Source organism: Sinocyclocheilus grahami, unplaced genomic scaffold (assembly GCF_001515645.1).
Source record: "Sinocyclocheilus grahami isolate Dianchi unplaced genomic scaffold, SAMN03320097.WGS_v1.1 scaffold150.1, whole genome shotgun sequence".
Taxonomy (NCBI): Eukaryota; Metazoa; Chordata; class Actinopteri; order Cypriniformes; family Cyprinidae; genus Sinocyclocheilus; species Sinocyclocheilus grahami.
The window spans coordinates 2,731,824-2,747,596 of record NW_015505329.1 but is presented as its reverse complement, the minus strand read 5'-3'; the positions used below and the strand labels follow the sequence as shown (position 1 = coordinate 2,747,596).

Here is a 15,773-nt window from a genome sequence, read left to right as displayed (position 1 = left end):
TTGTGTGTCTTTTTTATTGCTGAAGTGTGTTGAAATGTCTTCTTCTGCATTCTACTGTACGGAGTCCAGACGTAAATGTACATTCCCTTCAGCCTGAGGCTTATTCATTTCACTTTTGGTATGAAAAGACTTTTATATTTGCCAAAAATATAACTTTTTAAATTTAAAAACAAACAAGCAAGCCCTGTCCAGATTTAAAAAGTAACGCAAAAGTAACGTAACGCATTACTTTCCATAAAAAGTAACTACGTACCGCAATTAGTTACTTTTTTTATGGAGTAATGCAATATTGTAATGCATTACTTTTAAAAGTAACTTTCCCCAACAATGTTCAGCAGCAGAGAGAAAGAAAAAGAGCAGGCACATAAAGGCAAAGCAACTGGTCTTGTGCCAAATTGTAAAACATTTGAGAGAAACACCAACATTCACAATTTGGTTCCATGCAAAAAGAAACAAGTCAGTAATGCTGGGCAATAAAACAGATTTAACACACTGAACTCCTTTTACTTCCTGTCCATCTCAGTTCTCTAAGCATAATTTATTTCACCTCAGTCTTGTCTATCTTTAAGTGAAGTGGGGTTAATTTCATTGATCAATGGTGTTGTTACCTGAAAGCCTGATATCCATCCCTGGATCCAACAATTTGTGCGCTCATACTCAGACCTGTGTACACAAAAACCACCTAAACAAGCATACATGGTAATGTAAACATTAATCTAATCTAAAAGATTTTTTTAAATGATAAAAAAATATCTGGAGGTTAACTGATTATTATATGTTCACTGAAAACGCTCGAGCGCAGTAGCCTACTGTTGCTATGGTTACGGGCAAAAGTGACTGTGTTCGCAATTTTTGTGCTGTACACAGCTGTAATATAACGTCTATGATTAGCCTACCGAAATGTTATTTGATAGTAAAAAGAATACTCGACATAGGCCACTTCGACTTAAAGACTTGTTCAAGGCTTGAATGGGGGGTAGTAAATGTATAAACGTTTTTTCCAAAAAGCAGAACAGTCTAATCTCTCGCTTGTATCAGTTTTATGTAACGACTTATTGTTGTTTGTCACACACCGTTCAAATGAAAACGTGGGCTATATTTAAACAGCCATCGAATAAACTTAAAATATTTAGGGATTTACAGGTTAAAATGTTCCGAAAACTTAACTAAACTCCTCTAAATTACCGTAACGAAAGCCAAATTAAATTTTGAATGAAAAATCTTACCTTTCAGTCTCGGTCTTGTGGAGACTTTACAGGTGTCTTGAATATATGTTCCGTACTTAACAGGTGCTATAGGACAGTGTGAGAGTTTGGGGTACGTGTTTACACCCCTTTACTTCTTCACTGTCCGGCCAATCCACAGAAACCTCTTAAAGCCGCAGAACTTTACTGTTTCATCATATAAACGCCTGAAAGCTTTGGCTAAGTTATGAAAGACTTGACTGTGTCTAAATCGATTTGGTATATATCGCAATCCTTTTGATTAGGGCATGAAACAGAGGGTTCTCTGTTCATTGAAAACAACTGTTTTTATATGCAACATGAATTTTAAATATTTGCCGTCTAAGTGTTTTCTGCATTGCCAGTTAATATGTTTAAAAGTTTTATAAACGATATGAAATCTGAGTTGTTGTCAGGAGCTGTTATACTTAAAATATCTTAAAAGAGTTACAAACTTATTCGACTTTATTTAAAGTCCATAAACTTGTTTTTGGACACGCCTGTGATGATAATGGTTCATGCAGACGCCGTGATTTAAGGGGCACGTTCTTGTTTTCTTTTCTTTCTGTAGGCTAATCAGTTTAAAGAAATAATAATAAACATACCAGCCTATCAAAGCTGATCTAAATGAGGACTTCTAGGACCAGAGATTAAGGGTAAATTTCACCGTCCAAAAATCCCACGGCTCTTTGCTTTCTTTAATTATCTCAGAGCTGAACGAATCGATTTTTATTGCTACGGAGTATAATTAATAAAAAATAAATAAATAAACATTTAAACATGTCACATATAGCTGTAACTGTGAAAATGAAATCCAAATGTCTGAATCAAACACATTCCCCTTTCTGAAGGCCTCATAAGAAGGGGTTAGTTAAATCTGGCTTCATCTCTTCAAATCCTGATTAGGCTGAAAGTTTCACTTAAAGGGGTCATATGATGCGATTTCAATTTTTCCTTTCTCTTTGGAGTGTTACAAGCTCTTGGTGCATTAAGAAGATCTGTAAAGTTGCAAAGACTAAAGTCTCAAATCCAAAGAGATATTCTTTATAAAAGTTAAGAGTCAACCACGCCTACCTAAAATGGCTGGTTCTAACACGCCCCCACATGTCTATGTCACTGTGTGGGAAGATTTGCATAATGCCGCCCAAAGGTTCACGCAAAGAAAGAAGGTGTAACATTTATTCTTGCTGTAGTATTGTTGTTGCCGCCGCCACCATGTCGTGAATGCGCTGTGCTTCGTTGTGAAAGCGAAACTACTTTATTCGGTCTTCCAAAAGAGGACGATATCGCTTCGTCATGCCTGGAGCTGATCCGTGCTGGTCGCTGAGGAAATACATCAACTTCGCGCTGTGGATCGCCGGATCGGCTTTCACCATGGACGAAGCAGAGTCCAGCCCGGGGTCGTCACATGTGGTTGCCGCAAGCCCGCCGCAGGCTCCTTTGTCGAATCCGCGGACCGCCACTCAAGGCGGTGTGTGACGTGGTTTTGTTGTGAAAGCGAAACTACTTAGTTTGGCCTTCCAAAAGAGTATACGGCTAGAAATCAGTGGTTAAGTTGTATTTACAACACTGTTCCAGAACAGTTCAACCCAAATATTCAGATGTGCGCAGCGCATTTTATGGAGGACTGTTTCCTGATCCTGGGAGACTAGACTACAATGCCGGCTGTTCTGACTCACAGACTGCAAGTACGTTTTTTATATTAAAGAATTTGCCACTGACGATTCAAACGCAAGTTTTTTTGAGCAGTGTAGAGTAGCACTTGTTGTTTGTCATTTCTCCGATCACAAATGCAGACATGGTTTTGTTTTACGCGGCGCGATGCGACGCAACGTGTAAAAAGACAGTATAAATCCTTATAATCCGTAATTATGTCCTCACTGGATGCAACAAATGCCTCGTTTATAATGGGTTTTAATGTTTTTGTCTCGTCGCTCCGGCCGGACAGGGCATCACAGTATGGTGAGGGGCGTAACATTTCCGTCACACGCTTGAGGTATTCGGCCAATCACAACGCACTGGATAGCTGGCCAATCAGAGCACACCTCACTTTTCAGACCAATGAGCTTTGTAAAAATCGACACGTTTCAGAAAGGCGGGGCATAGAGGAGAAACAATAATGTACAGTATGTGGAAAATAATGTGTTTTTTTAACCTTAAACCGCATAAACACATTTCATTACACCAAATACACAAAATAATGTTCTTTTTAGCAACATCATATGACCCCTTTAATGAAGGGAGGGTTTGCATTGATACTTTTTCTTTATGATTTGTGCTTGTTTATGTGTTTGTCCTGAGTGGGGTCATTGAATGGGTTAGGTTAAAGTAACTAGACATGTTTACTGTGGAAATTAGATGAAGAAATGGGTTTTATCAGTAAATTATGGTGAAAAGTTGGGAGGTCGGAAAATGTTGCAAGCCAGATTCAAACACACATTACCAACATAAGCACCACAGCTCAATGTGTCAGTGCACTAACCACTAGGGGAACAACTCTGATGTTAAGCATACAACTGAAAAATATGTTTGATCAAAGAAGAAAATGTACAAATCTACAGAAAAAAAAATATTGAATATGTATTTTTTTTTAAACTTGAGGATATGTAAAGAAGTAAAACATTTCTTTTTAAAAGTTAATTTATTTTTTCACATCTCCAATGTAGTTTTATTGGAAGATAAGATGACAAAAGGCACAAATTCACAGTAAAAGAAATTAAAAAACCATGACATGACAGGGTGGGGTTAAACATACATTCATAAAAAAAAATTTGTATTTCTACAATCACTGGGTTTTTAATTTCGACAACAAATCGTGAAATCTAACAACAACATATCTATGAGAAAGTCCTGTTTACTATGATCTGCTTTACATAATGGTAACACAAACTGTGGATGATCAGTTCATGTGGATAGTTCCCTTTTATAAGCCACCTGTCTGTCATTCAAACACCAGCTTGGACTGATCAAGAACAAGTTTAATTCGAGTCTCCTGAGAGAAGAATGGCAACCTAGTCCAAATCACCCCGAAAGGTTCTTTTCTCAAGTTCAAAGGTCATAAACGTGGCTTCGTTCACAGTGTAAGCTTTGAAAGGAATTTAAAAGTGAGAGATTTCTACGGCTCACAGCAAAAATACAACAATCGGTGAATGAAAACATATTTAGACACCATCCTGCCAAAGAAGAGCGGCCAGGGATGAGGGACGGGGCCAGTGACAGTGATGGGCAGAGTCATCTGAAGGTTCAGTTATAGACTGTTCAAATCAATATTTCAAATATAGTTTTTAATAATTTTTAATTTCACCATAATTCGCCACATTCCAAACAGTAACTTCACCCACAGATAACACCCAGCCATTACTAAACCACTCGATATAATTGATGGAAGGCTGTATGTGCTGATAGCCTGGCAGGATAGTCTGAGCTATATTTATATATATATATATATGTGTTCATCTACATATATTTATATATTATATACAATTCAATACATACATCCATACATCACTTTGATTAGACTCAGGACCAACACAGTTCTGGTGTATCGGTGGTTGTATTATGACAGTAAAGATGTTTTAACACGTGCAGTCTACACCATAAAACCTGATTTCACTTATTAAGAATTCAATGGAATTTTTATGAATTCAATGTAATTCTACAAGAATAATTTAATGCGCATCAATGGGTCCTGAGCATTGGCTGAAAGAAACACAAGGGTGTAAACCACCATTCTAGTTACATGACAGATGTCCCTCACGCAAAAACAAGAAACACTGAGAACTTCAAACGCACATACATCCATACATCACATTACTAAGAAAAGACTGATTTAAAAACCCCATGCTCAACCCATTTCATCTTCCTTACCTGATTCCAGGTAAGGAGCGATTGGAAGTGAGCGTATATTTGTATTAAAGTCCTAATGACGCAACATTCTGAGAGGGGATGGATTATACACTTCTAAAGTCACTATCTCACATCATGTATGTTGATTGGAAGGGTTTGTGAAAGGAGGTATTATTGCTAACAACTGGATAAATGTGCCTTTATCCTCAAGACAAGTAATAAAAGGGTAAGTGCGATAATCAATCCTTCAATAAAATGGACAGGAGGTGAGACATAACGTAAAATATCCTCCTTGAGCACCTCATCTGGTACCGAACAAAATAGTCATAGTCAAATTTTATGAAAGATGTCAAGGCTAAAAGGTTTAGCTTTGCCTCTTCAAGTTCTTTCAAAGACAGTCAGCCACTGACTAAAGAAAAGGGCGGAGCCTGATCTTGTAAACCAATCAAAAACAGCCAAGGGAGAGAGAGCTACACCTACGGTACGCCTGTCTTTTTAATAAAAAAATAAATACAATACTACTAAAATAGCACGCACAAGGAAATTGTGGAAGAGATGACAATGAAACCATTAATATTGACTGATTAACAAACAACAATACTTCTAGAATGTGATACTGTTCTAATAGTAAGTTATAATAAACTCTGTCTTGCATTAAATTATGAACAGTACTTGCTGACATTTTAAGGTGACCAAGCAGCTGCCAGTCAAAATGAATCCACAATGCATGTTACAAATAAATGAATGGTCAGGATGACATGACTATGATTGTACAGTACTACACTATAAAGAGACACACTTACATCTTGGATCAGCTGGTAAATAGGCTAAAAAGTGGGTAAAATAAAATAAAAAAATAAAGCAACAAAAACAAATCACTGCAGATTAAAACAAAACAATGAAAACCGGCTTGGTCCACAAAAAAATTAGGAGAACAATTACTTAAAACCCCTGACACATCTGTCACAATAATTCCACTGCCAATACATATTCTGAATATATATACACCCAAATATCATCTGCTTTACATTAAATTCATCTTAAAACACAATTCTGCCGAGCTTCATATGTTAAGGTAATGATCTGACATCATAAATGACGAACCGCTGATCGTCCCTGTATTTGTTTAAGTAGGTAGACTTCAGAAACTGGGCATGAGGATAGAACCGGAATAATAGCCTATTTAACTTGTCAATGTGCTCCATTGTCAGACTGAAAGGAGGATATGAAAGATGCTCAGGACAAACGGTCACCAAAAGAGCTGGATGAAGGACTTCGATTACGATTAAAAAGACATGTTGCTGTGATTTGAGGAGAGTGATGCCGCTGGTCTCCAGTAGTTCAGGTCTGATCTGAGAAAGACTCAGGAAATGACATGGCAGAGAGAGAGAGAACAAGAACATTCATTTACTCTAAAGGTTAAACACCACAGTTATGTTCAGAATAGATTACTAACATAATGATTGAATACGGTCCAGTACATACTAACATTCAAAGGTTTGGGGTCAGTAATTATTATTTTTTTTAAGAAATAAATACTTTTTAGTCAACAAGGATGCATTAAATTGATCAAAAGTAATAATGTTTTTTTTAATGCTACAACAACATTTGTTTGAGTTTTCTATTAATCAAAGAATCCTGAAAAAAAAGGCTTCCACAAAATGATTAATTAGCACATCGGTTTTTACATTGATAATTCTAAGAAATGTTTCTTGAGGAGCAGATCAGCATATCAGAATGATTTCTGAAGGATCATGAGACACTGAAGACTGGAGTAATGATGCTGAAAATTCAGCTTTGCCATCACAGGAATAAATTACATTTTAAAATATATACTCAAATAAAAAAACAGTTCTTTTAAATTATAATAGCATTTCATATTTCTGTTTTGACTATTTTTTTGATCAAATAACAGCAAACTTGGTGAGCATAAGAAATATCTTTCAATAATACAGAAAAAAGTGTCAAAAAAATCAGGTGACATTATCAGCTGTGGCATACAGTTACCAACTTAAAAATCCTTCTAAAGATTGTGGCTAAAACTGTTTTGCCTACAATTACATCTGGTTCATTCATCACAATGGCAATGAAAGGCCAAGTTCAGTGCAATGCACTTTGGGAATATTCTATGCATACAGAAAATCTGCATACTGTACATACTATATAAACTATATACTCCCAATAATGTTAATGTGAGTATGCTATCCCAAACATAGCCTATATATTGAATTCATAGACTAGGAAATATTAAATAATTTTTAAGTTCTCACTTGCTGTTTCAGATATGTGACATAAGGGGGCGCTAAAGATCATGAATTACCTTTATGAACAGCAGCATCCAGGAACACAGAGCAGCCTCAGTCTTCAAGAGCCACCATGCCTTTCACTGGATCCTTCACTCTCATCTGGAAGACAGCCATGGAAAAGCATGCATGTGTACATAAAGCAAATAGCTACTTGCGGAAGAAGAAGGGGCTAAAAATGTGATTCAGGAAGGACTTATACTGATTTTTCTTATCCTCTGGTACAGTGATAATTTCGTTGACGAATAATTTTCGTCATAATTGTCATCAACGACATTTTTTTCACCGACGACGACGAGACGATAACGAACTAAAACTCTTTTAATGACAAAAACTATGACGTAAATCTATTGACATTTTCGTCAACTAATAATAACGAGACGAAAATGTTAGGGAGGGATGATTTGGGATGAGATTCATTCAGAATGAATCTGCTGCGTGGCTCGGAGTTTATGCGTACATATTAGGAGTGGGCGATACCACTTATTTTGTTTTCGATACAATCCCGATATTTTTCAAGGCATTATCGTCGATATCGATACCGATACGATACTTCTGAACTAAACTTTTAAATTATGAAATGTATTAAATTACTAAGAGTAAAATGGGTAATGATAACCACTTAACTTTGTTTAAAACACATTTTAACATTCAATACTGTTCTGACCGTGTATGATTTCAATTAATATTTAATTAATTAATTAATATTACAGAATAGAACATGATCTATATTATCTTTCAATGTTCAATTTAAATAAATGTAATTGTACAAACTATGTAGGCTACGATTTCAATTTGTTTATTGTGAAATAACTCAAACATATGTTTTTATTTCTGTCCTTATGTTATAAGCATTGTTCAGGGCTGCTGTTCCCAAAAGCTTTAATGCTTTCTTATGATACTTTTGGGAAACGCAGCCCTGTTTGAATGCACTTTTAGAAGTGAGTAAACGCTCTCTGTGATTGATTGGTTCTGATTGACATTTGTGTGTGTTCAGATGAGCTGGAAAATAGTTCTATCCTACACAATTACTTGCGAACAAAGGTTATTCCTCCAATTCAATGCATTTGTACGCATTATTATTAATATTTTAAATAAACAAAATCACTGGTAAATAAAACACCTTAGTATCGATATTTTTAGTTTGAGTATCGATATTTTCGATACTCGCGTCAGTATCGATATATCGATACTTAGGATCGATACGCCCATCCCTAGTACATATGAACCGGCGGGACATAAACTAACATACACTTGCTGCACGTTGCATAAAACGTAAAAAAAATGTTAATATGTGGGAGTAAGAGAAGAGCAGACATATGGATAAATCTGACGACGCAAGAGAGAACTCAATTCGGTTTTCTGAGCGCAGACACTATACACACAAAGCGCATCTCACAGCGCGCAAGTACTGTTTCGCGTCGCATGAACGGAGAATTACACACAAAATAATGTCGAATTGTCCGTTTTGACGAGTATTCACATAAACACAGCTGATTACGTCTTAAGTTAACGTAAACCGTAGGGAGAACGTGTATCAGTACATTGCATGCATTGCAGCCGTGCATTCGGTTTTAAAGGGACAGCAGCCTAATTTAGTTGCTATTGTCCGAGTCATTGATGTTAATCAAGCAACAAAAGATTTTGATTAATCTTTAGTAGCCCTAAAGATTAATCTAAATATATTTATAGAAATAAATATGTCTGCTTGAATGAATGAAGATGGTGAACAAGTTGCTATAAAGAATGCATAATTAGCCTATATAACCATTGGTATTTAATTAAAAAGTAGACCATGTTCTTGTTCTTTGTGAGAAGTGGTTTTATTAAATTTTAACATAAAGGTATGTTGTGTGTCACCACAGTTAAATCGGTGTCTATCATGATAAAACCTTAATATCAAACCTATATAATGAGTTTGGACATTTTAGAGAAATGCTTAATAAATGCACTGTAACTAAACCCATTAGATTTTAGCCAACTAAATTTACTGTAGATTTAGTCGACTAAAATCTTACGATATTTAGTCGACTAAAACTAAAAACAATTCAGATGACTAAAACTAAATGGCATTTTAGTCAAAAGACTATGACTAAAACTAAATCAAAATTAACACTGCTCTGGTAGATTACAGATCACTTGTGGAAGTCAAGGAGGAGACACTTGATTTCTGGGATTGTCCTGCAAAGTATGTGAAGCTGGGGATGCCGCCAATATGTGATGTCACTCATTCCCCAAACGGCACCTGAGAGCACTGAACTGTGACCTGCTCCGCTCTGCTGCCCCTTTTGTTCGCAGTGACTGGACCTCATTATGGGCTACATTCAATTATTCATCTGCCTTGTTACACATAATTGTCTTTGTACGGTGGGAAAATGTGTGGCAGGTTGAAGGCGACACTCAAAACACCAGAACATAAACAAAAACTCAGTCTCACAACTAATGAATTCAGCTGTCCGTACTCTGTTAAATTCGACAACAAAATATCTCGGAGCAAATAGTTTGTTTGTCTAACTGGCTAAAATTCATCATTACCATATAAAGGCTTGTTCAAACTGAACAATAGAGATGAGGAATAATTTAAAGCGGACAAAAACAGGGTAAATGTAAATCTGCTGGAGGGCATCTCATCTGACCTCATCCAGTTCCCTCCTGGTCTCTTCCTCCATCCTGCGGATGTCGTCCATGTTCAGCTCGATCCATTTATCAATCCAACAGAACAGCTGCCGGTGGAAATTAGTGAACAAGCGCTTCTCTTGCTGTTAAAGGGAGAAAGAGGTACAAAATTCATTTTGGAAGATGAATTTTATATAGGTTGAACTGATATCCACAAGATGCCATGACATGACATTTAAAGTCAACATTAAATGGTAATCACAACTGATTTTATTTACATAAAACATTAAGATGGAACTTAATTTTTATCAGGAATTAGACAACATGCTATTTATATCAGTTAATGGTAACTGTAACTTTCTGATGCCATTTGTATTTGGATCAGTAAGATTTCAAGTCAAAATGCTGAATTTATTTGATCAAAATACAGTAAAAACAGTAATATTGTGACATTTTATTAAAATTGAAAACTGTTTTAATATGTTTAAATGAATAATTTATTCATGTGATGTCAAAGCTGAATTTTTAGCATCATTACTTCAGTCTTCAGTGTCTCATGATCCTTCAGAAATCATTCTAATATGCTGACTTGCTGCTCAAGAAACATTTATTATTATTCTCAATGTTGAAAACAGTTCTGCATAATATTTTTATGGAAACCGTGACACATTTTTTCTGAATTCTTTGATGAATATAAAGTAAAAAAAAAAAAAAAAGTATTTAAATTATAAATATTTTATTAATATAAACATTTCGTAGATGTCTTTACTGTCACCTCTGATCGATTTAATGCGTCCTATTAGAATTAAAGTTTTTTTGTTTTTTTTAACAGTAATGTATATTGATTGTGGCTTGAAAAGAGTTGGCAAACAACACATTTTATGTTTTTTGACTATAAAAAAGTTGGATAAGGCAAAAATTGCGGCCTTTACCAACAAAGCCTCTATGACAGGGGAAAATAAGAGGGCCAAAAATGTAAGTCCTCTCAGTAAACTTTATTTTTAAAGAATAACATTCACAGATGAATCATACACTATCAGACCAGGAACATGCACTAAATATGGTCAAATCTGATTTCATGTCAAACTCTTTAATCAATCACATATACTGTAGATGTTTTACACTGACCTTTTGAATAAAGTTTTCCACTTTGTTTTGCAGGCCCCACCACTTGAACTTGACAGTAACCAGTTTGTAGGCACACATGTGTGGGCAGTCTGTCTTTTTAGGTAGCTCTTTCTACACAGACCCAAAATCCATTAAGCATTTGCATATAATTTCCCAATAATAAGCTTCCCACTCATACATCAAGCATGCACTTACTACATTTACACAAATTTTATTCAAGCACACAGCCATTAGAAGTGCTTTAAAATATATCACCCTCCAATCTGGACCGAGCGGCCCTCTTCCAGTCTTTACAGACTTAAACTTAGTGGGGTCTTCCTCTGGTTTATAGTCCTATAGACAGATAACACTGATCAGATTAGAAAGTAACAGGTAGCAATTTTATCTAAGTGAAGCCCACCTTTAGATCCACCTGACTCCGGTCTGCGATGTCTAAGTACACCACCTCCACCTTCTTCCAGGTGTCTGGGTCTAGCCCGTGAACCTGTCCAGATGAACACAACAATCATGCTTGAGAACATGATTGTCAGGCTTTACACAAAATTGTGGAGTTCACACACAAGCTATACTCACATTTTCCTGCTGTCCCATGTCGGGTTTGTGCCACGTCTCAATCTTGATGAGGAAGTTTTCTTTCATATACTCATTCTAAAAACACAGATAATCAATGAACAAACTGATAAACCATAACTGATGGACAGACTCCGCAGTGACATACTGACGTCTGTCCTCTCTCCTTTCACTCCAGCTAAAGTTACTGTCTTCTCTTTCACTCAAAAAGTGAGTGTTTGTATGAGCTTGTTCTGTAAATCAACATGTTTGTTCATTCATATGATAAGTGTTACTAGAAAAATACATATTTGTGTACTTGCAAAGAGTGTATACTTACAGTAATTACTGACGGGTGATGCAGGACAGACAATGGGGGGGACAGGATAATAAAATATGAATTAGATCATTTTAAGAAAACATCACATCTCATTTAAGGCCATTTCTAATTTTATTTAACCTCATTTTAGCCCATGAGAATTTAGTCTGGAAGTAAAAATACTAAAATAATATCCATATTCAAACAAGATATTCAGACTGAATCATTATTCATAAATTCTGACTACTTAAAGTCAGCATGAAATGAAAATTCACCCTATCTATTTCTCAAATGCATGTTATGTATCTTATTGTGAACGATTCATCTAGGCACGCTTTATTATTATTATTATTATTTAAATTTTACATTGTAATTTATTATCAAAATGTCATAACTCAATCTCGATTCCAATAATTTAGTCTGCTTAAACCCAGTCCCTCCACAACTGACCCCACAACAAAAAAACTCCCACAACCTGAAATCCAATCAACAACTGATGGATTATTTTATTTTTCAATAATCTGTTGCACTCAGATGTACATCACAATAAAGAAGAAAAGATCTATCACTACTTTTATTATCAGACACCCATTTTCCACAAGTTGGTATGATTCTTTAGGGTCTTCATGAAATGTCTGTAAAATATTTTGGTTAAAATTTCTCAATGGGAGAAAATGAAGACACTTAAATGCTCACTTTTACATCCAACTTCAAAACACCTGCATTGTGAGACATTGTTGTCGCTACAGCTGCTCGAGCGTGGAGAAAATGGCGGGACAGCATACAACTGGTTGAGGGCGGAAATATGTTAATATGGGACAGTCCGTCAGTAGACTTGATAACTGAGACTGCTTAGGTTTTTTGGGGTGAATGGATTTTTATCATTGTAGGGTGGTTGTGTCCATACACTGCTAAGACACATTAATATGCAAACACCATGTAAAAGTGAATTTTGCGTCCGATGTCCCCTTTAAGATTTTTTTATTTCTTAATTTTACAAGGTAAGGTAAAATTAGGTTGCCAACTTTTGTAATTTGCATTGAATACAAAAATCCCATACTGACTCCTGAAACAGATGTCTGGATATTTCCTGTGAAGGAACAATAGAAGCTAGAGCTCTTGGCTCTTAATTGAATACCTCTGCCACACTACAGTGTTACTGTATATGTAGACACCTTGACTTGGACAAATAGTGGAAAACACATTTCTTTCTTCTAGCAGCTTGCTGACAGCTGGCCAATAATCTCAGAAAAAAATAATTTTGTTATTCAATATTTATATTATTAAATAATTAGAAAATTCAGTACAGCTCAATACTTGCCATATCAGCTTTTTCCATTTATTCAAAAACAAAACTGTAGACTTCAGTTTGTTTTAAGCACTGCAGTGAGATTTAGAAATATCTTGATAACATTCTTCAGCGAATGGGGAGTCTGTCGTCTATGCGGCTGTGAAAATGATGTGAAGGGAATGTGTCAGTAGTATAATCTCAGTTTCCTGTGCTGTAACTCCACTCCTGCTCAGCTCAAACAGTGAATTATTCAGTGCCCGCAAACGCAGTGACAGAGAAAGAGACAAGGAGAAATAGATAGGAAGACATAATAATAAGAAAGCAAGAGAAACAAAGAGCACATGAAAAGAAATTTAGCTTCTAAGTGTGTGTGTGTGTGTGTGTGTGTGTGTGTGTGTTACCTGTGCGGCAGTATGGGTAGGCGTTCCAAGCTTTCTCATGAATGTTCAGTGCTGATGCTGGTGCAAGCATTCGTACAAATGACGGGACTTTACTGAAAAAGCAAAAATGCAATTAGAAGTAGACTATAGACAAAATAAACAGAAATGTGTCTTTTTTTGTTAAAATTCTTTCTCCAAAACGTTGCTCTGTTTGTTTGAGCAATTTATCCATGTCAACATAGCAATAGTGGCTCAACCAATGGTGTGAGTTTGGGGTGGGGCTATCTGTTTGCCTGACCAATAACAGACAAGGGAGGTATTTTGGAAATCTGTTTGAAAACATTCATTATTTTTACATTTCTTTTGACTTAAATTACAGACGTCACTTTTACCGTAAAGCGTTAGTTAACAGAAAATGAAGCAAAAGGAAAAGTCAAGCACCAAAATGTCAAAACAGCATCATAAAAGTACATAAAAATAGTCCATATCATTCATAGTCTGAGTGTTCTAAAGCAATTTGATAGTTTTATGTGAGGAACCAACAAAAGACCATTTTTATGGTGCTTTTTGTCATTTTTTGAGCTCAACAGTTCATTGTGTGGAAAATAACAACCAGGACATTCAGCTAAACTTCTTTATTTGTGGAAGATCAAACGCCATACTGGTTTGGCACAACTTGAGGATGTGTAAATGATGAACCTATTTTTTAGTGCACTATAACATTAATCTAGCACATTTTATTATTACACTTGTGTGTCTGTGGGTTTGTGTAATTGTAAGCACCTCTGCAAGTGGTAGATTTTGTGTGTGTACTGTCCCTTCTCTCCATCCTTCTCATAGGGTTCGTTCTTCAACACCTCCACACCCTCTCCTCCACCCGTCTCGTTCTTACTGGCCTCCGCTACTGAGTACAGCTGCCCAACCTGATACTGTGGGACACACAGAAATGCATTCCACAATCTCAAACTTCATAAGTATGTCTGTATTCAAATATGAGGAATATTTTAACACTACAGTCTATTAATCCTGGTTTCTCCTGTTTCAGTTTCTGTGTGTGTGTGTTTCCCTCCTCTTCTGCTGAACTATGCTGAATAAACAATAGCCTCTTTCATATCTTAATCACATATAATCCTGTAGGGAATATAGTTAGAATATAAACACACGCACACATCGTACAGAGTAATCACTGCAAAAAGTTCAGTCAAAATTCAGATTATAATCTACTAATGATGCTCATTTTCAATTTAAAGCTTATGACTGGACATTTAGACATCGCTAAAGCAATTTAGATTTTTTTTTTATAGCCATACAATAATCTTGCTGCTTAATTACAAAAATACATAAATCAATAAAAAAAGCATTCACAATATACACTTGGCACATGCCCCCTAAATTTGAATGGGCATGACAATATAAAATGAGAAAACTTGACGATATTGTTTAGTAAAATTAGTCTATTTTGTTGTACGCTATTAAAAATAAAGGTTCAAAAAAAGTGTTTTTTCAGCAATGCAATTGAAGAACGATTTTAGGTTTCCCAAAGAACAATTCAGCAAACAGTTCTTAAACCCTTTTTTTTTTACATTTGAATATAAAGACCCTTTTCCACTATAAAGAAATGTTTTCAATTGAATGATTCCATGGATATTAAAGGTTCTTCAGGGAACCATACATGCCAGTAAAGAACCTTTATTTTTAAGAGTGTAGATCGAGAGATTTAGTGTCCTGACACGCATACACTGTCAGCAGCCTTCACCCAGAGTCTAAGCTGAGCCAGCAGCAAAGACTCAAGCTAAAACACCTCCTGAATCTTACCTAGAAACAGCCCAGCTGCTTAAATGTGGGCATTCATCCGTGAAAACACACCGTCCATCACACATAAGCATGTGTATGTGTGTGTGTGTGTGTGAGAGAGCGAGAGAGAGAGAGAGAGAAAGAGAGAGAAAGAGAGAGCAGAAGAAAGAAAATGACGACACAAAGCCTATTTATACCAGTTGGCACCAGAAAATGACAGATAGAGGAGAAAAGGGGAAAAAAAGAAAGAGAGGGAGGAGAGCAAAGTGACACACTCCAATCCATAGATAGATAGATAGATAGATAGATAGATAGATAGATAGA

At 35.9% G+C, this 15,773-nt stretch overlaps 1 protein-coding gene across 3 annotated transcripts in view; it reads right to left on the bottom strand.

The window, feature by feature from the left end:
- Positions 1 to 3,993: 3,993 nt before the first annotated feature.
- LOC107592159 (phosphatidylinositol transfer protein alpha isoform) overlaps positions 3,994 to 15,773 on the bottom strand; it is a 27,457-nt gene continuing 15,677 nt past the window's right edge. For 2 of the 3 annotated variants that reach the window (XM_016281560.1, XM_016281562.1), the window contains exons 3-12: positions 14,439 to 14,584; positions 13,677 to 13,768; positions 12,006 to 12,013; positions 11,690 to 11,764; positions 11,517 to 11,600; positions 11,372 to 11,449; positions 11,117 to 11,227; positions 10,009 to 10,131; positions 7,390 to 7,474; positions 3,994 to 6,421 (exon numbers count right to left, since the gene is read on the bottom strand). In XM_016281560.1, coding sequence (XP_016137046.1) covers positions 7,427 to 7,474; positions 10,009 to 10,131; positions 11,117 to 11,227; positions 11,372 to 11,449; positions 11,517 to 11,600; positions 11,690 to 11,764; positions 12,006 to 12,013; positions 13,677 to 13,768; positions 14,439 to 14,584 — 765 coding nt within the window. In that variant the 3' untranslated portion in view covers positions 3,994 to 6,421; positions 7,390 to 7,426. Of the gene's footprint in view, positions 6,432 to 7,389; positions 7,475 to 10,008; positions 10,132 to 11,116; positions 11,228 to 11,371; positions 11,450 to 11,516; positions 11,601 to 11,689; positions 11,765 to 12,005; positions 12,014 to 13,676; positions 13,769 to 14,438; positions 14,585 to 15,773 lie in introns of all 3 variants that reach the window. The other variant, XM_016281561.1, reaches the window with a different exon arrangement.